Source organism: Ischnura elegans, chromosome 1, assembly GCF_921293095.1.
Source record: "Ischnura elegans chromosome 1, ioIscEleg1.1, whole genome shotgun sequence".
Lineage (NCBI taxonomy): Eukaryota > Metazoa > Arthropoda > Insecta > Odonata > Coenagrionidae > Ischnura > Ischnura elegans.
Genome location: NC_060246.1, coordinates 111,364,474 through 111,391,477, shown reverse-complemented (window position 1 = coordinate 111,391,477; position 27,004 = coordinate 111,364,474). Strand labels below are relative to the sequence as shown.

Sequence of the window (27,004 nt, the reverse complement as noted above, 5' to 3'; positions counted from 1 at the left end):
GTGCATCACTCTCTAGGATATCTCTTCGTAATTTTTCAGACAAGCTAAGCTTGGCTGGTAGTCCCCGAGTCTCCAACGCTTCCTGGGAACGACATAATTTCTTACCGAAGCGAAGTGAATCACATTCAGAATTAAAACGACTATTTTCTATCCTGGAGTTCCTCATGGTCATATTTAAATGAATATTTAAAAAAATAATTTCTCCTTTTTCATAGCATTTATGTCTAACTCATTTCACCATAACGGTATTAGTCAACTCAAAAAGTAGGTCATGCACACAGATATTTCACCAAAATCTTCTGTTTAGTTCTGGCACAAATGTAATTGCTAAATTAAAATATTAAGGGCAATGACAATATATCATTGAAGCTGGGAACTCAAGAGGCTCCGAGTCGGAGGCCAAAATCAAATTATCAACACGGCTTATTTTTTGGTATACAGTTTTATACGACTTAACTTATAATATATTCCAACTCTGCCACGTGAACAGTAAAGAAATTCATTTTAAAATTAGTAAAAATTCCCACGCCCAATAAGACCATATGTTGTTCACTAAAAGAGAAACTTATCCTTTTGACGAAATAACATATTATCCTGGATTACGAGTAAGCACGTCATGTATGAAATAAATTGATATACGCGTTTAACGTGGAGAATAATGAGGTTGTGGAATATTTCAACTCCGCTGTGTGAATACACAATTATTGCCAAGGGAAAAATTCTCCTGGAGCAGGAAGCAAACCACGATCCTCTAGCTTGCAGGAATGCAGGGCCCACCGCAGATCAATACACTAATCAGTTCCCTTTATTCCTTTGGCAATTTACAAAAGGTTCATGGTGATAGATGCAAGGGCCTTTCGGTCCACCAAAGATGGCGACCCAAGTGTATATGGGCTTCAAAGAAGCCACTACCTGTGATGAGCTCCACACCAAGGGTGAACCCCCAACCAACGCTAAACCCGCGATTGGCGGTAAATGTGGAAAATTCCAACTCGGTGAATATGAAATCAGTGTTGAACTAATAAAAGAAATGAATTAATAAAAAAAATAAAACACATGCACTAAACAAATAAAAAAACACGCAGTCCAACGCAGGCACCGAAAAACCGGGCTTATAAAAGATTGCCCAGGGGTCGAGTCGGAGGTGATTGGTGGATGTGCCTGATGATTGTGTTCCATTATTGGCTGAGGTGAAACCATTGGCATCGGTTAAAACCTTCTTTTTTGTCAGGCGGAACTCAATAGATTCTTTCACCACCCAGTCCCAAAAATCTCGGGATTCGCAGATCACTTTCGTGTCTTCCCATTTGATGGTATGGTTATTGTTAATATTAGTTGCCATGGGATAAAAAAATCCCCAGAAAAACTAACTGTCCGCGGTTCAACCTCCGGTACAGTGGCGTAACTATTGGGGGTATGAGGGGGATAGATCCCCCCAAAGCCTCAGAGAAATAAAAATAATATTCAAAACTGTTGTCTAGTTTTGACTTATAGTAAATTTTAACGTAACCTCTTAATGGAACCCAAATTTTAAGTGCTAAAATTATGTAAAATGTCTTTGCAGGCACGTCATTTTTCCAAAATTTTCCTAAAAGGGGGGTTAGTGGGTGAGTCGGCCCTCCCCCCCAAAGCATATTCCTAGTTACACCACTGCTCCGGTATATGGGAATTTCGTCCATGGCAACTGATATTATTTGAGGTTCGGAAGTGTTACTGACACTGGCAATGGTCTCCAACTGAGTACATAGTTCCTTTTCTCTCCTGCAGGTTTGCGCCATCGTCATGTCCGAATCGGGATCCGATCTCGTGTCTCCTACGGCCATCGCCTACGCGTTCGGCGCCCGTCTTCCTATCATCGGCATCTCCTCACGGCAATCGGCCCTCTCCGACAAGGTGAGCTTCCCACGCAACAAACACCCTAAAGGGTCGCCCAGAAATCACAAGTTACGGCTTCTCGCGCCTTCATAGATTCTTCGCGATTTTCGCCTCTCATCCCTCACCAATACCTTTGAATGACGATTAAATTTTTCGTGTAGAACATATCTCCGCTGCCATCTTGAAAGAATTTTAAAGGAATCATCGCATCCTATTCTGGGAAAAGCCGAGAGTCCAGACATTGACGAGGTAACACATCTTGTCCAGCATGGTGGCCAGTCCACGTTAGTCGATTGTTGCAATGGTCCACGCGCTGAAATGCTGATCGACCAATGGCGTCCAACGTTGGCGAACACGTGTATGGGAAAGAAACAGTCACGTTTCGCTGAAGCTCAGCGCTCTGAGTTGGTCGCAGGGCAACGAACGACCGTGTGGTTGAAGATTGATAAAACCATAGCATAAGGAACAAAGGAATAAACTATACTATAATTTTTTGACTTGTTCGAGACTCGAACACGGATTTCCTGATTTAAATTTGTTTAATGGTTCGGAGAAATGAAGTGAAACACTTTGCACTTTCCACATAAAAATTTATTTAACTACTGTCGACATGTTTCGCTGCACTGCATCAAGACTAAACCAAGAAATCAACTGTACCAATATCCTCTATATTATTTCTACTGTATAGATACCTTTTTCTCAACTTATACGCAACCAAACTCTACAAATGAGGTACCAAAATGCACAGAATTTATCAGAGAAAATGCGACGGCATATCTTACTACCGAAATATTGCTATTGTTTCCTAAAATTGGTTTAAAAAATAATAATAATCGATAAAAAATAATAATCGATTCCGGCAAGATTGTCCTCATCCCAAGAATACAGTTAACGCCGTTGGATCCCACCATGCCTTTTAATTTGACTCGCAGACAATTTCCCATTAAGGTTTCCTATGCGATGACTATTAACAAGGCTCAGGGTCAGACTTTGCAAAGAGCTGGCTTATTCCTGCCTGACCCTGTATTCTCTCATGGCCAACTTTATGTATCATTCTCTAGGGTAAGATCATTTCAAAATATTTTTGTAAATATTAAGGAAAACGCTAAACAAGTATTAACAGAGGATAGCGTAATTACTTCCAATGTTGTGTTTAAAGAGGTCCTCTGACCTCAATTTGTACATGAACATTCCAATTAAATTTGTACATAAGACCCTGCCTTTTTTTCTACATTTTAAAATTAGAAACGCGTCTATCCCTCTATGGACCTGCATTGAAAAGAGCGGGGGAAGCCCGCTGGGAGCGGGCGCATCACGCTCGTAAAAACAAAATTACACACTCCCAAACAAATTAGAATTTCCACCCCCACCTTCTCATTTGTTTGAGAGTTTGTAATTTTGTATTTCTATCGGTATGGTTAATTTCTTGGTTTAGTCTTGATAATGCTGCAGTGCAGCGAAACATGTCGAAGTAAGTTTAATACATTTTTATGTGGAAAGGGCAAAGTGTTTCACTTCGTATCTAACAATGGATCTCCACAAAGTATCTGCCTCATCCATTCAATTTATAATGGTTCGCTTCTCGGTCAGATAGAATAATTGTTTGGCAGCAAATTTCTCACTTCGGTGTTAGGAAGTTTGCAACCAAGCGCGCGACTGTAAACCACGTCACTTGTTTATGCAATAATTCATAATCCATGGCAAACAAATGCATATAGCTCTAAAATTTAAAAAAGACGACAATACAAAATAAAATACAAATTACTCCATAAAGGACTAACTTCCGGCGTGTGGAGAAAATATTTTTCCTTATTGCCTCTCATTCGTTCAACAAATGCCATGGTTTCGTAAAGATATCATAATATGTGAAATCGCTAATATTAATCACAAACATTATACATTACAACACATCCGCGCCGTACGGTTACCGCAGGAAAGAAATCCAAGAAAGAAACTTACATACACCTGAAAACTTATGCAAATTGCATTACCCCATAGTATGTGATTGCATATTCTTCAGGATAAGCGCCAAATCTCACGCCGCACTAATTTTTATTATTTCTGCCATTTTTTCTCAGATTTGGGAAGTCATGAAAAATATTTACATGATAATTGAGTACAAATTACGAAGACGTTGCAGATAAAATATTATACGACGGTGGGTTTGAAAAAATTGGTTTAAATACAATTTCTTCACTGATTTATACATTCTAGTTCTAATTATGCTAAAAACGAATGGGTATGTATAAGTGAACTTACATAGTCGTTTTTTCGCACTCAGTACTTCTGAATCTGAAGGTTGGTTGGACTAGAAAGAAGAGAGCTCACTGTAGACGAAGTTACTATTATGTCACTTAACCAGATGATTTCCCTGGGCCACTTCGCAACATGTTTCTCACAGGGTTTCCACAGGGTTCATTCCGATTTGAACCCCCAGTATCCTTTGATCATCAGGCGAACGTACAACGCCGTGGACCACACACTATAAACACTGTAAGGTTTTTTTACAAGACGTACGAAATCAAATTCCCTCTATATTCCCTAGCTTTTCCCTGGCAAATATCTTCATTCCCCCTGACTTTCTGGCATTTTTCTTTTGATCATTACATAACATTTTCGCTTCACTCAGTCAATAACAATCTATTTTAAATGCAATTCAATTTTATCCGGGAAATACATACAAATCGCAGTATTATAGTAGGAAATAAGAACTATTAAAATGATTATCTATGGGATTACTCAATACATTCCCATAGGTAAATTTACATCTCTGTATCATTGAAGAAATCCCTCAGGCAGCCATTATTTCGGTGGTTATTTTGATTCTATGATGGTCATGACATAGAATTTACCTGACGCAATGGATGAGATAGCCTAGTATTTTCCTAGCCTATTTCAAAGCACGTCCCTGACTACCCTGACCTGTTTCAACCAAGCTCTATTGCATCCGCTAGCTTTCGATGACAAGCGAAACGCTCCAGGTCACACCTCAGAGGACATGAATACAAGAGGGACATGTACCGCGTGATGTGGTTTATTTTCGGGAGATTTGAATGTTCGTTTCCATGATTATAAATGATTCACCTACCGCATAGCTGGTGCTACCTATGAAATTTTAAGTTTAAACATTAATTTCAATCGTCAAAGCTAATCCATAAATCTCATAAATAAACCAAAAATTACAATATTTTATAATCACAACATGGCATATTTTGCAATAAAACAGTCAAACCGAATCGTAAATCGTCACCCAATGAGTTTCTCCATCGGAACGAAGGGGAGGTTGGTGGGTGCAGGATCACGTAGGACTCGGAGGCTGGGCGCTAGGCTTAGATTGCTCGAGCAATTGAGAAAAGACATCTTTCAGGGCGACAGAGAGAACATCCCATCATATTTTTAGGTCCGACAGATATGATAAATTAAGAACGATATTTAGCCTGACGGTAAGGTTGAAAATTGGTTTTCCCCTCGAACAATAACTTACTTTAATAAATGTTGGGCGGAGCTTCGTTAGAGCATTTCCTTTTTATTTGTAAGCGGCTGATGTCCTAACACCTCCGTCACACGCCTATTGAGGCGTGGTAAGGAAAGTAGTATCAACGCCACCTAAAGTAAATGTGGTAGTAAGTACAAGTTTACTTTAAGTGGCGTTGGTAGTATGCAGATGTGTGAGATCTTGCTCTCGTGCGTGCTATTGAATGCGTTCTCTGAGAGCCAGACACCACAAAAATCACGTTTAATGTCTTTCCTTGTCATCAGGGAGTCTTCCCATCGTTCCTGCGCGTCGTGCCGCCAAACTCCCATCAGGCAGACGTGTGGGTGAGGCTTCTGTGTCGCCTGCAGTGGCGCTCCACTCCGCCACGGATCGTCTTCATCCACTCGGCGGATCCGGAGGGCAGGGCGGCCCTCGGGCGGTTCCAGGCGGCCACCGCCAGCCCTTGCCCCACCACGCACCGCCGGCACCCACCAGACCCATGGACAGGCCTCGAAGACGCAGACGGACAGTTGCAGGTACACCCAGCCATCAGGGGACGCCTCAGAAGTGACAGCCCTGCCCGCACGGGATTGTTCATCCAGATTGGGCATTTGCAATAGGGTGGTTTCCTTCATTAAAGAAAACGAAAGGCATTGATTGCGATTCATTACCCACCATTAGCGTATTCATAATATACAAATTGTTTGGTTTTAGACATACCAGTTTAGACGAATGGCAATGGTCATTTTTATCCTCATTTGAAAAAGGCCAGATTGGCGCCCATGCGATGCCACTCCACGTGACGTCACAGGGACCTAGTTTCTATAAGAGTAGATAAGAGTTTTACATCGTCTGAGATTACCAATGCATGCATGAGGCACAGAGCTCAGGGAAACATGTCTTAATAATCACCTATTAAAACTGCCTAAGGTCGGAGAGTTTTCTTCGTTTGATAAGGTATTAATAATCCTTATTTAAGCCAAGCGCTACCTGCTAGCATCCTGCGTCGTATTAGCGCTCAAAGCCTTGCCCCCAGGTCATCTCACTAGCGGCAGTGGGAACCAGAACGACGTCACACGGAGTTTTCCCATCATTCATACTTAGCCGTCGCGTTTTCGGGCGCTTGAAAATTTTCACTTTTCATTTAATCGCGAAAAATAGATATCGTCATTTAAAAATCTAAAAGCCTGAAATACGTGCTCCAGGACTAATAATATTTCGATTTAGGCAATAAAAAATAATAGGAAACCACCCTATTTGCAAAAAGAATTTGGTAGATGAAAGGGATACGAAGTGGATGGATATGAAAATGGATACGAAGCCCTAGGGCGGGCTCGTGGGGTTACACTTCCGGGTCGAAGTCTGATGCTATAAGCTTATCACCTCTGCACCGCAGAAGGGGGAGGACAAGGCGGGAAAAAAGAGGGAGGCACCGCCACGATAGGAGCCCGATGACGCCTCCTGGGATAGGACAGGGTTGGAAGGGAAGGGGAATCCCGCACCGTCACAGAGGCGGGCGGGTCCTACTACCAGCGAAACCATAATTTAATGTTTCTATAAAAAAGAAATATGTTCCTATGAGGAAGAAAAATCCTACCATTTTTCGTAGATAGATGAAAGGGATAGTTAAGTTACGGCGATAAAAGCCGTCCTCGCTCAGCCAATCTCTCCTATTTTTAAATTAAAAAAATAAAAACCTGTAATGCCGCTGCCCCCTTTTCATGAGTCACTGATGTCATTGGTGTCCCAGCTCATCAACTCGTACCGGGTAAGCCGCAGACTTGTGGATAAAATCCCTGACTGGTGAAAACAATAACAGACCACGTGAGACCAACGAGCAAGGTCGAGGAGCAGCGGGAGAGCGGTTGCCCACTCGGCAGAAATTCGTGAGGTCATCAACTTATACGCGAAAGGGTTAAGGATGTGAATTTTTCGGAGGAAACAGGTCGAGAAGTAGCTGACCGACCGAAAAACAGAAAAACACAGGCCTAATTATTTTCCAAGCTATACCACAATCAAAATTAAATGAAAATTGGTGGACATTGTCAAGTATGCTTGCGCGAAAATGAAAAAAAAAATAATATTGAACTGTCGATACAACAAAATATAAAGCAGACAAAGAAAGATAAACTAAAAAAGCAGGTAAAACATTCGTTAACTATCTAATGAAGCTGCTTAAATGAAGAAAATTAAAACGCAGAGAAAATTAAATGCTTTCTAGGTGAGGGAAGGACGTTATCAGATGGCATAAGGTACAAAAAGTTGAAAAAATCATTACCAATCATGGAAGAAATTTAGATGCAAATATGACAATAAATAGATATTTTCATAATTAAAATATGGTCATCAACATGCCCATGCTGGACCCCATCTTAGGGCAGTGGACGGCCTTGGCATCATCACCATGCAGGGGGAAGTACTGGAATTATCGAGAATGGATTATTTTTATTTTTATTATTGTTTTGTTTTCTCAAGACGGTGCTAATTATTCTGTTAAATTATAAATCACTGAAAATAAAGTTAACTGCTCAATGTTGGTATTCTGACAGTAAAATTAGTCAGTTTCGGAACAGCAGGGTGCTAAAGATTTCCAAGCTGGAGGGCGCACCAGGTTAGTATGTCATGGTGTCCCTGCGGGCCAGCATGGGCCTGGTCATCAATTTTTAAACTGACCCCCCAAACACTTACTATGTAATTGAATTTATGCATCTCACAACACAAACTCTGATACCCCATTTAAATTGACGTATTCCACACAGAAATATTTTCTCTTGAAGCATAAAATAGATGAGGAAAGATGTCATCAATTGAAAGAAAGTAATGGTGTAAACAAACCATCCATTGAGGGGAGGAATATTTTAGGCCACGATATAATTATATTAAGGAGGGATAAGCAGCCAAGAAGTGATGAAATAAATGAATAAATGAGAATAGGCTTCAAGAGAGTGGGTAATATGTACAGCTAAAGAGAAAAATATAGTCCGAGATGGGATGCTTTTGAATATGAAGCCAATCTACTTCCTTGGAAACCTACAGGCCAAAGATTTTAGTTAACTTTTAACTCAAAGACCCAGACTTTTTTTCAAGACTTTCTTCCTCCCAATTCTCTCATAAAATATTTTGTCAAAAATTGTAAATAATATTCCTGCAATTTTCCTGCATGCTTAACTGTTACAATTTACTGGTTAGAAAATAGTTATTTACAATCAAGGTATCAAATGTATGACATGAAATATAAGAAATTGAATGATCTTTTTTCTACCCTTCTCTGCTATGTCGTATGGGATGGAAAGACAAAAGCAGTGATTGAGTTTCAGCCAGGGCTGAATTCATTGGAAGGAGAACTGAGGGGATTAAAGGGCTCACCAGCCAAGGTGTACATCTTGTACTCGAGGTAAGTAAAATTTACTTACAAAAGGTTGATACACGAGAATCCTATGCAGAAAGGAATGGATTTTATTTAGAACAGACTATTTAACCCTAAAAGCAACAGAAGTATACTGTATGCAACATTTAGAATTTATGTCAAATAAAAGAAAAGTATAACTAAAAATATTACACAAAATTGAGCAAGAGCTAAAAAAAGGCATCATAATTGTATGGCCATAAAATAAGTGTCACACACATTTTTCAGCCAAAAATGTAAATACATATTACAATAAAACTTCTTTACATCATAATGGAGGGGACCAAAATTTGGGCAATTTGATGTATGGAGGTTCACTATAGAGAGGTTTCAGTGATTTTTTCATATCCTTTGGAAATGAAAGGCACTACGGTCTTTTAAACCATTGTATTTATGTGTTTAAACAAACATCCATGCATTTGTGAATGTATATTTATTATTTCATAATAACAGAATGCGAGCGCTATCGCATGATTTTTACCATGATTTGAGAGAAAACAATGTGATCTCTCTTAATTCAACAGTCACTTAAAATGATTAGGATAGTTGGATATCTTTTTCTTATTTACTGTTAGGTATGCTCTCATATGGAACAACATGGCCATAACTAATGATTAACGTGAAAATTACAGCTTATTAAAGGTGTATAAGAAAAAAATAAGGGTGAAACATTTATCGATGTCATACCATGTACATAATCGGGACTGCATTAATGGTCTCCAGTTGTCTCGGTATGATTAGCAGAGGTAGTTAGGCCATCTCGGGTGTATCTCCTTGGTATGATAAGTGGAGGTTTTATAAGATAAAGAGGTTCACTATGTAGAGGTTTACCAATAAATTTACATGTAAATCTGAAGGGGTGGAGGAGGTGGTTTGTGATCTAAAGAGGTTCACCACATATAGGTTTTACTGTATGTGCGCAACTAAGTTCTTGCTGTTTTTAAAATGAAAATACAAATTAATTGTTTAAAAATGATAGTAAAAGAATCATTCTAAGTATGCATTGTGCATTGCTAGCTACCATTTTTGCCAATCACTGTGGCAGAGTTCGAATATCTTTACAGTAGAAGTGCTCAAGTGAAAAACCAGAACACAATTTATTTTTTCGACAGTTAACAGATAACTCTCACATGCACAAATTTACCCTAATTTTACACTTGCATGGGAGTTTGATTGTTTTAGATCTAGCTATTTAACAATTGATTTTCATTCTTTCCAACTGATGTGTCAGACTTAATACCTACTTCACATGCCAAAGTCAAATCAAGCATAAAGATGAGTAAATTTTTGGGTTGAAATTAAAAACTAAATTAGGCTAAGTTGAAAATGCTAAAAATGGCTCTGTATTTTATGGAAATTTCTGTTTTGGAAATTTATGGAGGAAAAATACAAAAATTAAAAGCCTAATCCATGCAAATAACCTTAATCCATGCAAATGTGTCCCATTCTCCCCTATTTATAAACCTAATCCTTGTTTGGGAGAATTTATCCTTGGAAAATGTAACCTTTCCCCTCCCTTAACCCTCAGTCAGGCCGATGCCGAAGTCATATTCCAAGACGCTGCCCAGCTGACCACGGCTGAAGGGGTGGTGTGGCTGGTGTCAGAAAGCGCCCTTGGTGCCAAGAATGTTCCTGTGGGGGCACTTGGACTCAGGCTAGTAGGAGCCACAGAGGAAAGTTACTACCTCACCGATGCAGTGTAAGCAACTGAATCCCTCTTCTCATTCTAATCTCTCAATGAAAGAGCGTTCAAATGTTACATAAGAACAATTTTGACCATTTTTAACTCCTCCCCTATACAAGCAAAAATAAGCACGTGAAGAAAGCATCCTCCCACTTGCTTACATAGGATTTTTTGATGTTTAATGCTTGCCATACATAAATAGCCCAAATATTTTACATTATTTTTGAAGTGTTTTTTTTTTGCCTTGTCACATAATTTATAAAAAAGTGTGCAAAGTAACATTGGTGATACATATTAGTAAATCAAATATGAAATTATAAAATAAAATTAAAGAAAAAATAATTTAAAAAATTATCATTAGGTAGTAAATGTAATGCCAAGCACAATTTTGTAATTCTGTGTATCATAGAAAAAATTTACTAAGAACGTAAAACCAAATGAATGCTTTACTCAACCACTCCTCCTTTCTTCACCTCTGTCATAAGAAAGCAATGATATGACTCCCAATCCTACTTTTTAGCAAACTCATTCACTCACCTCTCCCCAGGAGTGCTTGCGTAAGACTTAAATGTCCACAAAGTGAGTGAATGGATGCAGAAATCTACATTATACATTTGTAATAGTATAGATTCAAAATTGCACATAGAAATATGTGCTCCTTACTCTCCAAAGCTATTCACTTCACTCATGTCAGAATCAGGGATTGATAAGTTGCTAAGAGGGTGTATTGAAAAGTAAGGTCTCCAACGAAGCTATTTCCGAATGCGAGTCACTAGACAAAATTTGACTACAGCACAGCATTCCTTGGTTCCTTTGTCAAAGTTTAGAACCATAAAGCCACGAGACCTTAGGCTGCTCAGTCGCTGCGTTCAGTGATTTAGGATGGAACTCCCACTTGGCTCGCCTGCCAGGTGCGAACTATACTCTGTTATTCGATTTTTGAAGGCAAAAATGTTTTCTCCCATAGAAATTCGTCACCAGTTAGTGGAAGTGTACGTTGAGAAGTGTATGCGTATCGAAACGTTGGGAAAATGGTGCCGGGAGTGTTCTGATGGATGGTAAAACGTCCATGATGAGCAACGGTCGAGTAGGCCAAGTTTGCCCGAATCAACGGCGGCTTGAATTGACGAGATGGTGTGCAATAACCCAAGAATAACCCTTCATGAGATTAAAGAAGATCTTAAAAAAGAGTGTGGCTACTTCTCTGTGCAAAATAATATGTTGAAGGTCCTCGGTTACAACAAGATGTCCACCAGGCGGGTCCTTAAGCAGCTCACCGATGACAACAAGAAAAGGCGCGTCCGCATGTGTCACGTCAAAAGATCGCCCGGCTCTATGAATTCGGTTGGGATATCATCAACCACAGGCCTTACAGCCCGAAAGTTACCCCGAGCGGCCACCACCTTTTTCCCGCTTTCAAAAAAACTCCGATTCAACCAGAAGAGTGGTACGATACTGGTATTAAAAAGCTGGTTACAAGGGTGAAAAAAATAAATTTTCATCAAGGCGACTATGCAGAAAAATAGCTTAATACTCAGGCTTTCCAATGATGCATGCAAACTATAGAATAAATTGATTTTCCATTTTTAAAATAATAGGAGACCTTACTTTTCAATACCCCCTCGTATAATTACCTGGAGTAAATTTGCATTATCATAAATGAGGGAGACAAAAATATTATGACAACAAGACAGTTATCACACTGCCAAGGAGATAGAGAGGATGGCTGCTGACTCAAGAGTCCTCGGTGAAGCCTAAGGACAAAACTCTTTGAAGTACAAAGTGGGCCAAGGAAAGGAACTGACCCCCTACCTAGAATAACTGAAATTCATGTTCCTGCAGCTTAGTTTGGGGAGGACTCTGCCCCTACCGATTCAAACCAACCCCTCTGGATTGAGGTACTGAATGGACTTGGTCAACAATTTTATTTCATTGTTGATTGTGATAGAGTTTGAAAAATTAAGTGATATGTATTTTACAGATACTTCATGACACCACTTCATTGCAATTTCTGATTTGAGTGAATGACCCCATTAGCAAATACAGTTATGCATCACATTTAAACATTTCAACCCTTAATACATATGAATTACCTTAAGAAGCAAACTAACAAGCATATGGTGTACTCTGCTTTACTGATGGATACCTTCTCTCTTCTTTTCCCAAGGTCTGTGCTCACAACTGCCCTGGGGAATGGAGATATCGCAGAAGACTGCCTTATGTCAGCTGAGTCAGAGGAGACTGGACCACGCCTCTTTCGGTGAGAAGTCTACAGCCTAGACGTTAAAACGGAAATGATTTTTTAACTTTATCAATCCAACCAAGGTTTTCCTCCCATGAGTAATTCACTCATGAGCTCTGACAGCAATAATCTTAAAATTATCAATGATGGGATGAATTACTGAGAACCTCAAATAAATTAAAAAAGAAATTGGTTTCAAAACAACAGATATATCCACAAAAATTCAAACATAACAGACATTAATTACTTGTGTCCCTTTAGGGAAACTCTGCTTCCAAATCATTTATTTGCTCAACACTTCACTTCTCCTCCAGCTAGGATAATTACGAAGAGAATGAGTACTGACTGATTCATGTCTCACTCTGGAGTAGGGGAACTAATGTTCAATGATTTGAATTTGGGCTGGAAGACCCTGACCATTGGATGGGGTTAGGGATCCTTTCAAAACTTGGATTGCATTATAACCATCATCCTTATTCAAATTATTTGACCTTTTAATTATTGAAATGACATTGTGTGTAATAGGTAGATGATATCCCTCTCATAACCAACACTCAAGTATGTTTAAAAATTGTTTAATATTCAAGGCGAAATTAAGCAACCATAGATATATCCCACCAATGAAGGTCCATCGCTCTCATGTTCTTTGAGCCTTTGATGGATGGAAACCTCTACTGATTTAAGGAGAGGATTGTTATCCTTCATCAAGGTGTAGATGAGAAGCAGTGAAGCAATCAACATGTGCTCGTGACATAATCAACCAATTTGTCATATGGTTTAAGTCTTTTGTTTTTCTCAACTCTTTCACTGTGTTGCAATCGTATTATAAGGCCTTGGGAGGAGGAGAAAGAAGAACATTGTTTGATTTGAACCTCTTTTTTTTTCCACACTCTCACCTCTCCAGGTCAATGGTTAACATGTCTATTCAAGGAGTGAGAGGACGGGTGTCATTTGATGAGAATGGAGACAGGAGAGATGCCGCATACGATGTGGTCAATTTGCAGAGAACTGGGGAAGTTCACGTAGGACAGTACCGCTACTCCGCCGTAAGTGGTACTAAAGACCATGAAATGCAAATATTCTTCCCACTTTAAGTCTTTTGGGCGACGCAAATTTAAGTCTCCTGCACCATAGGCAGAGTTATAGGGGAGGGCATGTGCTCTCCCCCCACCCTCCAGACACTTCAAAAATAGACAAGAGTTTTAATATGTTTATCATTACATTTGTTTTAATACGAAGCCTCAATCATTTAATTTCTTATTAATAACTTTCATATTAAAACAAAAAGAATATTTTGTACAGTAACAGTTGTTTGTTGTTTTTAATCTCAAATATGAGAAGACCGTTAGCCTGCCAACCCCTAGTCCTGCACCATATGTCAACCATTGTATATCTAACCCTTTACCGCTGCATCTTTTCACAGACAGGCTAAATTTCATCCTAGGAATTAAATAGTAAATCGATTAAAAACTATCACCCTGTCCATAATTTCAATTTCATAACTATTAATATTTAATTTTAAAACATTTACTATAAAAAAATGCAGAATGTTAGTTGTTCACATCAGCCATCATAGCTTTCTACACTATAAAATATGTATTTTTGCTCTATATTTTGGAAAAGTTTAGTGCAAAAGGCTTCATAAGTGTCTGCTCCATCTAAAATACCAATCATAAACTACTGCTGCAGAGATCCTAGCCCATTTAAATACCTTCCTGGACCATTTCAGTCAGTGCTTTAAGCATATTTTGCAAATTTGTAAGCATATACATAATTCCAGAGCTTATATATTGTTACACCAGCATATTTCACATTAAATTTTTTATTCAATGATTAAACTGATTTTAATTGAGGGAAATTTGTATTCAATTCAACGCTTTGCTTTGTTGCATTAATTTCTGAAGGTTCAGCAAAAGGCTCATTTAATAGAATTCCCATTTTAATAATTAGGTAATTGTCATTTTTTTGTATAAAATCTTTGAACCTACGGGGCATAATACCCTAGGCTCTTAATATGTAATGTTATAAATATTATTAGCAAATGGTATCTTCTGCATAGTCTATTGACAGAATCATATTTATTTTAGATCCTGGATGATATGGAACTGTGGATTAATGAAGAAAAATTAATTTGGCCAGGAAATCAGCGGAGGAAACCTCAAGGAAATGCCATGGCAAGTCATCTCAGAGTAAGTATACTGAGGCTTACATCATATACACATGGATTTGAATGAAAGCACAGCATTTCTCTTGTATTCTAGTCTATAGCAATGATTCCCAATAGACCATGGGTTAATTACTAGAATAATATACATAATATGATTTGCAAGTCAATGATCACAGACCCTCACAAATGGTGAAATAAAGTTTCCATGCAGCATTGCTTCTAAATACATTGGGAGCAAGCAAACATAGAAGAAAAACTCATATCAATATAGGCTGTGTACTGCAGTGGGTAAGGGAACTGCACAGGTGCATTCTTATTTTTTCACCTTTTCTTTTATGCAATTACCAAAAATGGCAATTAATTTCAGTTAACACTACACAAACAACTGGGCTAGATATCAGTGGCAAAGGTGAAAATAAGCTCTAGCATACCACCATAAGCGTACATAGGATTTTTTGAGGGGTTCTAGTGCTTATGAGCCCCACCCAATAAATTTAGTCTCACACACAAACAATGCCCAAATGAAGATAATATAAATTATTTAAATGAATATTTTCCAGTGATTTATGCATCTCAACTTGCCATTAAAATTTTATACTATGTATATTGTTTGGATTTTCTCGTCTACTTTTGCACCCCTTGGAGTCTGCTTATGGGAGCCAACATCACCCACAACACTCACTGTGGACACACCTATGTATACAACTATGTATGTCTTTGGCCTGATGATACCAATAGGAACATTAATATGCTGTATTTCTCCTAATATAGTCCCCCCCCCTAATTTTGAGGCTTGAGTTTCAGGAAAAAAATTAAAAAATGGGTTCGAATATAGTCCCCCCTTTACTTTTACCACGGGAATTTTTGGAAAAAAGGGGGGACTATATTCAGACAAATATGGTATATAAGGGTATACTTTAAAAGGCATATGATTTGAAGCTGCATCCTAGTAACATGCATTGCGTATTCAAGAGAGAGAACAGCCTGCAGATTAAATTCATCAAAAATACATGCAATAATGTCAGTATGTCCATTGAAAATCAAAGATAAGCATTTAATCTTCCAGATTGTGACCATAGGAGAGAGCCCTTTTGTTTATGTGCGCCGACTGACAATCACTGGAACAGACGGTAGTTCCCTTTATGGAAACAGCAACTGGGACCACGAGAAAAATCTGAGGCATGAGGAGCATAAGGATCAAAGGGGAGGAGATGGGGTTTCTATGCAGTGGATAGGCAATGCATGCTTTGAAGATGAGGTGCCATGCCCACGACCCCAACAGCAACAGTCTGGTGAGTGCCATGCTCCTCCTCCATTTACATACTATAGCCTAATCGATAGGAGAGGCTCAATCATACACGTATTCCCTCAACTCCCACTGCACCTCTTTTCCTTAAGTCTCCACATTGCACTTTAAATACCTCTTCAATTTTCTAATATGGGAAGAGGCTACAATGTACAGTGGGCTCATTCACCATCTTGTACAGTTCTATCTACAAAACTGCCACTTTTGATAGAACTTGAAAAATCTAAAGATTTATATATGTATTTCCTTATTTCCATCCGTCGCCTACTTCTTGAACTATTGACGACGAAGAAAATCAATGGCTTAAAACCTTTAGTAAATGACGATGAGGAACTCATGCTGATTGTGAGTGGATAACTACTTCTGAGCAACTCCTCGGCCTTTTAAACGAGCCTTGCGATCTTTCACACTATCAAAACTCCTTCGCCCAATGAGGGGATCTCCCAGAATGAGTAAATGAACCAGAACCTCTAATGACATCACAAACTAATGAAAACTGAGTGTCAACTTTCATATTTTCTTTTTTTTACAAACAAAAGAATAGCTATCCATTCTGTCCATTTCTTTAGAATGGCTCTCAAGAGAATGGTGGGGAAGATTCTTTTCGACAGAACTTATACCCCTTCCATTAAATGACTTCTTTGAATGAAGAGTGATTTTGGATCTGAGTAGAAGACCACTTATGACAAGCACTTTCTCTTTTCATAGGATTGAAAACAAATATATCTTTACAATTACAGCTGGTGTATGCTCTAACCTAGCATATGTTTGCCAACATCCTTTGAATAAGGCATCAAAGCCTTACAAGCAAGTAAGGATAAGTCAAACCATACAGGAAAACACTAACTGCTCAACCCAAAATCAGATGCATGAAATTTGCTAGTATAGTGCATTCACTATTGAAAGAGTCAAGATACTTTCACACTCTTAATTAATCTTCCTCAATACCTACTCATCAATATGCCACCATAAAAGCAATCACATTACACTTTGGAGAAAGAGGGTTACAGCCATGAGTCCCAGTCCATATATGCAGTTCATAATGAAATGAATCCAGCATCACAGCATAAATTACAGTGAGACTTCTAAAATGCAATTTAAGATAGAAGAGAAGACATGTATTCAAGTTTTTCGGGCACCACCCTCGATGAGCAATTAGCACACAACTGTGCCCAAAGTTGCCAAAGGCTAGGATTTACAAGGAACTTATGAATGGAGAACACTCGCAAAATGATCTAAATTAACAACAATTATGCAATTGGGTTGCTCACTTACTTAGACCAGGAATGGAAAACCAAAGGATGTGGTAGTTGGAAGATAGTATGTTTCCACAAGGATAAAATAAAATCCATTTTCTCATAGTAAGAATAGGCAAAGTTGCTGCTTTTTTGCAGAACCTGTGACATCATTAGAGTTTAGGATTAATCCTTCAGGGAGAACCTTTTGTTGAGTGAAAAAATTGCTCATAAAAGAGTTAACGATAATGAACCATGTGAGGTCAATTTATAATGCCAAGGAGGGGCTGATAAGCAAAGACATGCTTACAATGAGCTTGTGACAACATCAAATTTTCCAGTCAAATCAATTTTTTGCTGTGAATTGCTCAAGAAGTCAGAAACAGATTTAAAAACATAAAATAAGGGTCTCCTAATTTTTCAATTTCTTGAACAACAGACAATGAAGGAAAATTGATAAACAAGCCCATTATTACCACCCAATTGAACTTTTTGCTAACGTGGCATGATCGCTTCTAAAAAAATAAATCATATTAATAGTGGCTAACAACAAAAATCTACATGCATTCTTCTAGCACTCAGTAATTACATTGTTAGAATAAAATTGTTCACAACAAAATTAGCCGGCAATTGCTAATTTAAGTTACAATTTATAGAAAATCATACTACATATGTATATAGTAAAGAGAATATAATTTATATAAACACTCTTGATTTTACACTTTATGATAGGTAACCACAATTGGATCTTAGAATTTGAAAAAAAAGTTACAGTTGTATATGTAAACAAAATTATTTGATTTCAGGAGAAGTATGGATAGAACATTTTTGCTGCAAAGGATACTGCATAGACCTCCTCAAGGAGCTCTCAAAGAAACTTAACTTCACGTACAGCTTATCACTGGTGCCAGATGGAGAGTATGGCTCATACGTCATGAAAAACAAATCAGGTGGGTCGATTATAGATGGTTTGGTCCCTCTTGTTGATTGATGACAGAACTGCTTACCACGACACCATCCCATTCATTAACTCAATTACCACCAGAGTAAAAATCACAATCATAAAAATATTGAATGACCACAACTCTGCAATCATCCATCTTCTATTGCAAGGATATTTTCATATTGATGTCTTCATTTTTTTGAGAATGCATTCACATCTACTGGCCATTTAGAAAACAGTTTCACTGACAATCCCATCAGGAGATTTCATGTGGGAGGGATGATGAGCGAAGGATAGCCGGTTTGGCAAAAAAGGTAGTCAGCGTAACTGTATTTTTAAAAAACCCAGCAGATGCATGCCCTAAAAATACAGATATCATCAAGTCAACCATGAGGAAGCCTTAGCACTAATATTTTCATATTCATCATCTATTTCACAAATTCATTGCACTGCAGACTAGCAAATAAAATAAGTGTTAGCCAAAGAAATATTGATGTAACAAAAAGAATGACCACTAATGCATTTAAATATTTCTCCCCACAAACATTGAACGTCACGGCAATAAGGTGGAGATAAAAAGCAATGGACTGGAATGATTGGAGAGATAGTGGCAGACAGGTCTGACATGATCATTGCGCCACTAACTATCACTCCAGAACGGTCAGAGTTCATGGAATTCAGTAAGCCCTTCAAATATCAGGGAATCACAATACTTGAGAGGAAGGTGAGTTTACCACTTTCATCCGATAAAATAATCTTTCAGTTATCTCAATGGTAAAAAAGTACTGAACAATCCTGGGTAATTTACTATCCCAGGTAAATTGCTTAGAGGATGGGAACTTCTAAGGGAACCAAAGACAAAGAGGGATGTCATTGTACATCCTATCAGAGGAACATGCTGATAGGACATACTGTGCAGTTTATGCAATAAACAAAAAATACCTCAGGTGCACGCAAGAACATGAGCAGTTCATTACTAATCAAGCTATTCACCCAAGAGAAATAATAAGTTGCAATTCCTTAGGCAAAAACCATGACTCCATGTTTGGCTTTACTCCAGATTCCACTCGTGACTATAGGGAGAACCATCTTTATCATAAAAATACGAACTTGACAACACTTGAAAAAAACCATCCTCTCCAGTTTGTCTCTCTTAAATTAATGTTTTGGGTTATTTCTTACAATAGTAACATTTCCATCTTCCATAGTTATTGAATAAGGATTGGGATCTCCATATAGACTATAGATCTTTATTTTTTTGCTGTCCCATTAAGATCAGGAGCTGACCCACACAGCACACTCAAAATTTATACCGTATAAAAGTTGCATAAATGGATAGGTATAATATGCAAATAATATTCCGTCGATTATGCACATATTATGCAAATAATATGCACATAATATTTAAATATTATGCCGCCGTAAACTATTACTATAATATTGACATAATATGTGTATTATTACATTGTTAGTAACATCCCATCGTTAATTATGATTCATATAAGAATCATAAATCAACAGCCACCCAGCAAACCCAAAAATCCTATTCAGTATAAAAGTTGCATAAATGGATAGGCATAATATGCAAATAATATTCCGTCGATTATGCACATAATATGCGAATAATATGCACATTATATTTAAATATTATGCCGCCGTAAACTATTAATAATATTGACATTGTATGTATATTATTTCGTGGTTAGTAACATTTTATCATTAATTATGATTCTTATAAGAATCATTAATTAACGGCCACCCAGCAAACTCAAAAATCCTATTCAGTATAAAAGTTGCATAAATGGATAGGCATAATATGCAAATAATATTCCGTCGATTATGCACATAATATGCGAATAATATGCACATTATATTTAAATATTATGCCGCCGTAAACTATTAATAATATTGACATTGTATGTATATTATTTCGTTGTTAGTAACATTTTATCATTAATTATGATTCTTATAAGAATCATTAATTAACGGCCACCCAGCAAACTCAAAAATCCTATTCAGTATAAAAGTTGCATAAATGGATAGGCATAATATGCAAATAATATTCCGTCGATTATGCACATAATATGCGAATAATATGCACATTATATTTAAATATTATGCCGCCGTAAACTGTGATTGTATCCGTAAATATCGATGATCATACATCCTCTGTATCAAAAAATGTGAAAACTTATGTTTTAATATATCACTAACAATTTCGTATCGTTCGCAGAATACTCCACAATTATTATTATTTTTTTATTTTACACACCGGCATATTCCGGTCTGGCGAGGTACGCAGCTTGGTAGCCATATTGCCGTTGTCCATGGCCGTTGTGTTGTTGTTCATTGTTGTTAGTTGTTGCCGTAGCCATATTGCCGTAGTTGGGAGAATTGAACGTCTATTGAAAAATCTAATATTAAAGAGGAAAAGATGGGTTTACGGAACTATTTTATGTCACAGTACTATTCTGGTAACGCATATACGATAAGGAATAATAAGCTTCATGGTATGAAGAACAGGACTTCATTTAAAATCAAAGTAAGTACACGTACGTGAGTCGTTGTCGTTTGTCATAGGGTAGAAAGCAAATCTGAAATTATCAGCTCCTAATTTTGAGTGTTATTCCCAGTACTTTAATTAATTTTTTTAATTACCTAAATGTATATCTTATGACGGTACTTTTTCAGTCAGAGTCCCAGCTTGAAAAGTGAAGGGAGGCTATTCCAAGGAAAGACGAAGTTTTGGCACTTAAGTACTGAACCAGGTTGTGAGCTGCACTTTCGCCCTGAAGATATCACGTACTTGATCATATATGCATATAATTATTTTAGTTTGTGATTATTAATGACAATATTATCTTTATTGTTTCGGAGTGCATTTTCAAGAACGGCTTGCTTACATCGTTTGCGTGATTACTCGCCACAACTCTATGACTAACACAGAGATAATTATGCGATTAGAAGACCTCTTTGTGGCTTGGAATCACATTTTGGACCATTTTTAATACATTCGCTAAGAAAAGACCGTAGATGTTCAACCATGCGGATGTCATGGAAGGAATCATCGCGAGTGTTGTGATTGTGAATTCGTGTGACATACTTTGTACTTTCTAATCGCAATTTCATGAGTAACGATTATGGAAGGGCGAATGTTTGTCTTTAGATGTCATTCACATGATATTTAAACCAAATTTGCGATGATATAGGACTCCTAACTGAATATTTGTATATTTGTGATACAACGATGAAGGATTGTGCCTTGTTTTAGTGCAATGTACCTATGCTGTGTCTACATGAATGATTCATTAAATTTCTCCTCGTTTCCAGAAATCAATTTTTATTCATGTAATTTTCGAATATTATGCAACTGCATGTTATCACGCATCAACGGTATAAAATATGCATAAAAGGTTCGTAGATATGGTATAAAATGTGCATAACATGTACCTAAAGGTGCATACTAATGGTATATATGGGTATAATATGTGCGTATATTTAGCCACATCAATGGTATAAATCGTGCCTAAAAGGAGCATATAAATGGTATAATATGCGCATATATTTTTTAGGCCACATCCATGGTATAAATTGTGCATAATATGTACATAAAAGGTGCATATATATATGGGTATAATATGTGCATATATATAGCCACATCAATGGTATAAATCGTGCATAATATGTACATAAAAGGAGCATATAAATGGTATATATGGGCATAATATGCGCATATATTTTAGGCCACATCCATGGTATAAATTGTGCATAATATGTACATAAAAGGTGCATATAAATGGCATATATGAGTATAATATGTGCATATATATAGCCACATCAATGGTATAACTTGTGCATATTATGTACATAATATGTGCATATAAATGGCATAATGTCCTCATAAATTGCGATATTATGCGCATAATATGTGGAATATATGCACTGATGGAATGGCATAATGTTTGCATATATACGGAATATATGAGGACATTATACCATTTATATGCATCTTTTATGTACATAAAAGGTGCATATATTCCGTATATATGCAAATATTATGCCATTCCATCACTGCATATATTCCGCATATTATGCGCATAATATCGCAATTTATGAGGACATTATACCATTTATATGCACATATTATGTACATAATATGCGCGTTTTATACCATTGTGGTGGCATAATATTCGCATAATATTTGAATATTATGTGCATATTATTCACTTTGTGCTGTGTGGGGAGTTATCTTAATCAGTGATAAAACATTAACAGTTATCATAAGAGTAATTTTACTTGCAAGCCATATTATACAGAGTGGATATGACAATTTTCACCTCAGCCATTTCATCATCTACATTCAATTCAAGAATACTGGGACTAGCCACAGTGATATCTTTACGGAGTCACCTGCACTCAACCAAAACGCACTCAACCAGAAGTCGAGGGATCTGAGATCGAATCCTGGTCAAGGCAAATGATTTTTTCTCTGTGTATTTTTCATCTACATTCAACATTAGTTTTCATTAATATTAATACAATGTTCACCATTGTTCCCATGGCATGTTCCACATTATCCCATGTCTTTTAATGCTTTGCCCACAGCCATCAAGGTCATCGACCCTAGTGTCCTTCCTGCAGCCGTTTGACAACTCCCTCTGGATGCTCGTGCTGGTCTCTGTCCATGTGGTAGCGCTCGTCCTCTGCCTCCTCGACAGATTCTCCCCTTTCAGCAGATACAAGTCCGTGCCCCCACCACCCACAGATGCCTCATCAGCCACAGGTGAGAGAGCAGGGCGATCAGTCATCCCCTTTTTTCCGTCCACATTGAAATTTTAGTCGGTTGAGCACTTGGCTGTTTATCAAGTTCAAATACTGGGTTAAGCCTTTGAAAACCCAAAGTGGAAATCCTAGAAGGGAGAGGTGGCCAAGGAAAAGAAACTAGTCCCCCTACCGCGAATGTATGATATGTATGCCCATGGCTTGGTACAAGGTGAGCTCTACCCTCTCTTTCAGTTGAATCACTGAGTTAGAGGGAACAAACTCTCTCTTTCTCCAAAGGCATCTCAAGAATATGCACCGATTTGGTTTCGAGTGGCTTTGTGGCTTCTACCAAACTATCACAGATTTGGATGAAACTTTGTGACAATAGTAGCCCGTAAGAACCAACAGGGAAATTTTATGTCCATCAATGTAACACTACCTGAGATGTACCATTTTGCTCGCATCATTGGACAGCTTTCTGCTTTATGGTTCTATCTTTTTAATAAATTTGACGGGTAATTTCCTAACACAATTCCATATTTATTTTTCAATTCAGGAAATATTTCATTGAAGGAAATGAGCATCATCAGCCTAGAACAGCTTTTCAAGCTCTTTTGAATAATGATAGAGAATAATTTCAATGAGACATTTCCAAATGAAGAAAATTAACGTTAAACAGGGTAAAACTTTAGCAGTAAAAAATGAGTTTCTCCTTTCACATTTCAGGAACATTTACCCCAAAAATTCCCCAATACATTCATTGTTCTACCTATCTATCGCTCACACTTGTCACCAATAAAAAGAAATAAAAGCCAAAATGTATCCAGCAGTGGCAACACTTTTCCCCGGAAATAGATAATGGTAACAAAAGCTACAAAGAGATGACATTCTTCTTGCTAAGCAAGTATTCTAAATGACTCACTATTCTGTTCCATGCTTCATGGCAGGCACCACAGCCAAGAGAGTGAGCTGCACAACCATTCCAAAGGGTGTGGAGGCTTACACAGAGGAGGACGCACTCAACCTCTCCAGTGCCATTTGGTTTGCCTGGGGAGTCCTGCTCAACAGTGGCATTGGAGAAGGTACTCAGCCCATTTGCATGCTTGGGATTTAATCCCATGGGTTCTGAGAGTGCTTGCAAACATCCCTCTGCATTATGGCTTCAGTCTCTTTTATGAATGATTATGAAGCGAGTGCCCCATGGGCATATCTGGGTAGAGGGAGGTGTTATATCTTTCCCCCAAGAAGCAAAAAAAATATTAAATGGTTACATATATGGTGATGAAAAGAAAAAATTAAGTAGGTAGGGTGATGGACAATAGGTAATCAGTCGTTTACCAAGACAAACAGCTAGAATATATTTCAAGCCAATTATTTACATAACCAATAAATATTCAAATGCTTCAGAGGTTTGTGTCATTTATCAAAAATATATTTGCCAATGCTTCAGAAATTTATTTTCCATATTCATGGATTTTCTGCAGTTGTTCAGCTTTATAATGTATTTAAGTTAACTATGTAAATAAAAGCCCTGAAAATTTCAAATAAATTTGCATAACGTCCCCAAATGATTTTAAATGTATATTCAAATATAAAGAAGAGGTCAAGAACGAATGAAATATAACCAATAAAGCACTGCCATACCTATGCATATAAAATTTTCTTAAAATTTTAGTTCACTCTTTCACTTGACCAGTCTTTTTTGGTGGTGCATTGCTCGCTTAAAACTCATGATATCATCTTGAAATTTTTATAGCATAAAAATCAGACCCTGGTCAACAGTAGCCTGCATCATAAAATTTGAAAATCATAAGTGGGTATTTTATGAAATGTTAAATTTTCACATCGGAGATATAGGAAAATGTTGACAAAGAATTATAAAACACTTCAGCATGTAGAACAAAAATTTGGTTTTCTTTGCATAAAGTAACCATAAGAACGTTTACAAAATCTTGCTTAACCAAGCCGAGAGAGGGGGTTAAAAAAATGCTTATTTTTTGCTTACATGAACGTGGGGTTAGGGGAGGGGGCAAAAGAGGCCAAAAATGTGCACACACAATACTTGAATGCTCCCTAGCAAGGAGTCATTACTGATCACATCTAATCATAACTGACACTAGGAAATGGACATTAAGCCCATGTAAATGCTCACTATTCTCTTGACTTATACCATCAATTCATGGCTAATGCTTGCAATTATATCCCTAAGGTGCTCCCAGGAGTCTATCTGCCAAGGTTTTGGGTGTGGTGTGGGCGGCCTTTGCTATGATGACTGTGGCCTCATATACAGCAAACCTGGCTGCCTTCCTTGTACTTGAGAGGCCCTATGCAAAACCAATTGGCCTGCAAGATGCTATTGTAAGTTTATTTGCTATAAAGGGTTATTTTTTTCCTTCACATGTCATTGAAGAAAGGCTAAAGGCTGTTTTACATGGGGAACATACTTGCACAATGTGTAGTCAAAATTGCATAGTGTTAAGTGGTAAATTACTGGAACGCATGCAAGAATGCATGGACTTGAGATGGCAAAATAGCACCTGTTCTCATTTGATTCATGCATTTGCCCAATTCCACACCATCAGTGGCACCGACTCCATGGGGCTTGAGGGGGCCCGAGCCCCCTCAAAAATTCGTTATGGGTCCGAGGAAAAAATGTGTCAGGCTTGCCGATTTTCTCTGGAGTGTCCAGATATCGAGATTTGAGTTATCAGGGTTCTAAAGTTGATCATATGACTCTTCTACAATGCTTAAAAAACTTAAAACTCACTACCTGTAAAATTTCCCGGGCCAAATCCCCGGTTGGAACCCCCCAATTTTTTTCGTAAGTCGGCGTCCCTGCACACCATTCAAAATTTTCTGCCCAATGAACTTTTAGGGCACTTTTGGAACCATTAAGTTTAAATTATAAGTATGTTAATGAAATGTTAGAAATATTTCGACCCTCAGATGCCCAAGGTGTCAATATACCAGCTTTCGCCTTAACACACCTAAGATACTGATATGTCAGCCCTGCATTAAATGCCATGTATGTAAATGTTTATGTTTAATAAGGTTAGTTTGTTACATTTATAGAGACAATGATTTATCTTTAATTTTTTCATTGAATTTACATAAATCCAATTCATTTATACCAAAAAATATACATTTTAGTATGTATATTTACATAGCAAAAGAATTTGTCTCTTTTTCCAAATGCCTGATATGTATTGGGTTTGAGCTTAGTGGGAGTGAAAATAGAAATTTCCATGAAAGGAAAAGGGTTGAACTAGTGTTCAGCATAATAATACTAAAACCTATGCAGGAGATGAGTATATCCATAAGAAATGCCAAAATGAGGTGCTGCAGTAAATGCAAAGAGGTGGAATTGGGCTTCGTGCACACATATGGTAATCGACCCTCTCCAGCTGTGCTTGGACATTGTGCGGAAAATGTGAACTGTTGGTAAAGGTAATTTTTCCACTAAAGGCATGAATTCATATAAATAGCAATTAAGCAACACTGCTTCTCCTTTCTTCAAGACACTTGTGATGAACCTCTAACTTTATTTAAAATCAGAAGTAATGATTAATCATGTCTATTGGCACTCAAGACTAAACTTAAATTAAGGACTTCTCAGCCCAACTGCTGAATAACTATTCTTTTGGAAATATAACATTTTAAGGTATTTAAATAGCAATCTAGGAACTTAAAGGGCACTCAGATACCACCTAAACAAAATAAGTGATTCATACAAACAAACACAGGAACATAAGCAAAACCTAGTCATGGGTGGTAACTTATCAAAAATATTTTATCCATGTGACAAAGCAACTTATAATTAAGGTTTGAAAACTTATGAAGGAATTCCAACATACCTGTGTGCAGAATAAAATGGAATGAGGTATTTTTGACAAGATTTTTTTGTTTG

General features: G+C 37.6%; 1 protein-coding gene and 1 long non-coding RNA gene across 3 annotated transcripts in view; one reads left to right on the top strand and one right to left on the bottom strand.

Annotated features, from left to right (window-relative positions):
• The first annotated feature begins 1,775 nt into the window (after positions 1-1,775).
• LOC124168103 (glutamate [NMDA] receptor subunit 1-like) overlaps positions 1,776-27,004 on the top strand; it is a 32,889-nt gene continuing 7,660 nt past the window's right edge. Inside the window, exons 1-13 of the mRNA XM_046546220.1 lie at positions 1,776-1,893; positions 5,635-5,886; positions 8,644-8,744; positions 10,285-10,455; positions 12,608-12,700; positions 13,587-13,728; positions 14,770-14,871; positions 15,916-16,141; positions 18,197-18,340; positions 18,900-19,057; positions 22,939-23,116; positions 24,045-24,179; positions 25,307-25,455. Of these exons, the coding sequence (XP_046402176.1) occupies positions 1,783-1,893; positions 5,635-5,886; positions 8,644-8,744; positions 10,285-10,455; positions 12,608-12,700; positions 13,587-13,728; positions 14,770-14,871; positions 15,916-16,141; positions 18,197-18,340; positions 18,900-19,057; positions 22,939-23,116; positions 24,045-24,179; positions 25,307-25,455 (1,962 nt within the window). The 5' untranslated portion in view covers positions 1,776-1,782. The remainder of the gene's footprint in view (positions 1,894-5,634; positions 5,887-8,643; positions 8,745-10,284; positions 10,456-12,607; positions 12,701-13,586; positions 13,729-14,769; positions 14,872-15,915; positions 16,142-18,196; positions 18,341-18,899; positions 19,058-22,938; positions 23,117-24,044; positions 24,180-25,306; positions 25,456-27,004) is intronic.
• Positions 12,635-27,004, bottom strand: part of LOC124168113 — a 28,638-nt gene continuing 14,268 nt past the window's right edge. The window contains exon 3 of one of the 2 annotated variants that reach the window (XR_006866845.1): positions 12,635-12,716. This is a non-coding gene — a long non-coding RNA (uncharacterized LOC124168113). Of the gene's footprint in view, positions 12,717-24,228; positions 24,331-27,004 lie in introns of those variants that run through there. The other variant, XR_006866844.1, reaches the window with a different exon arrangement.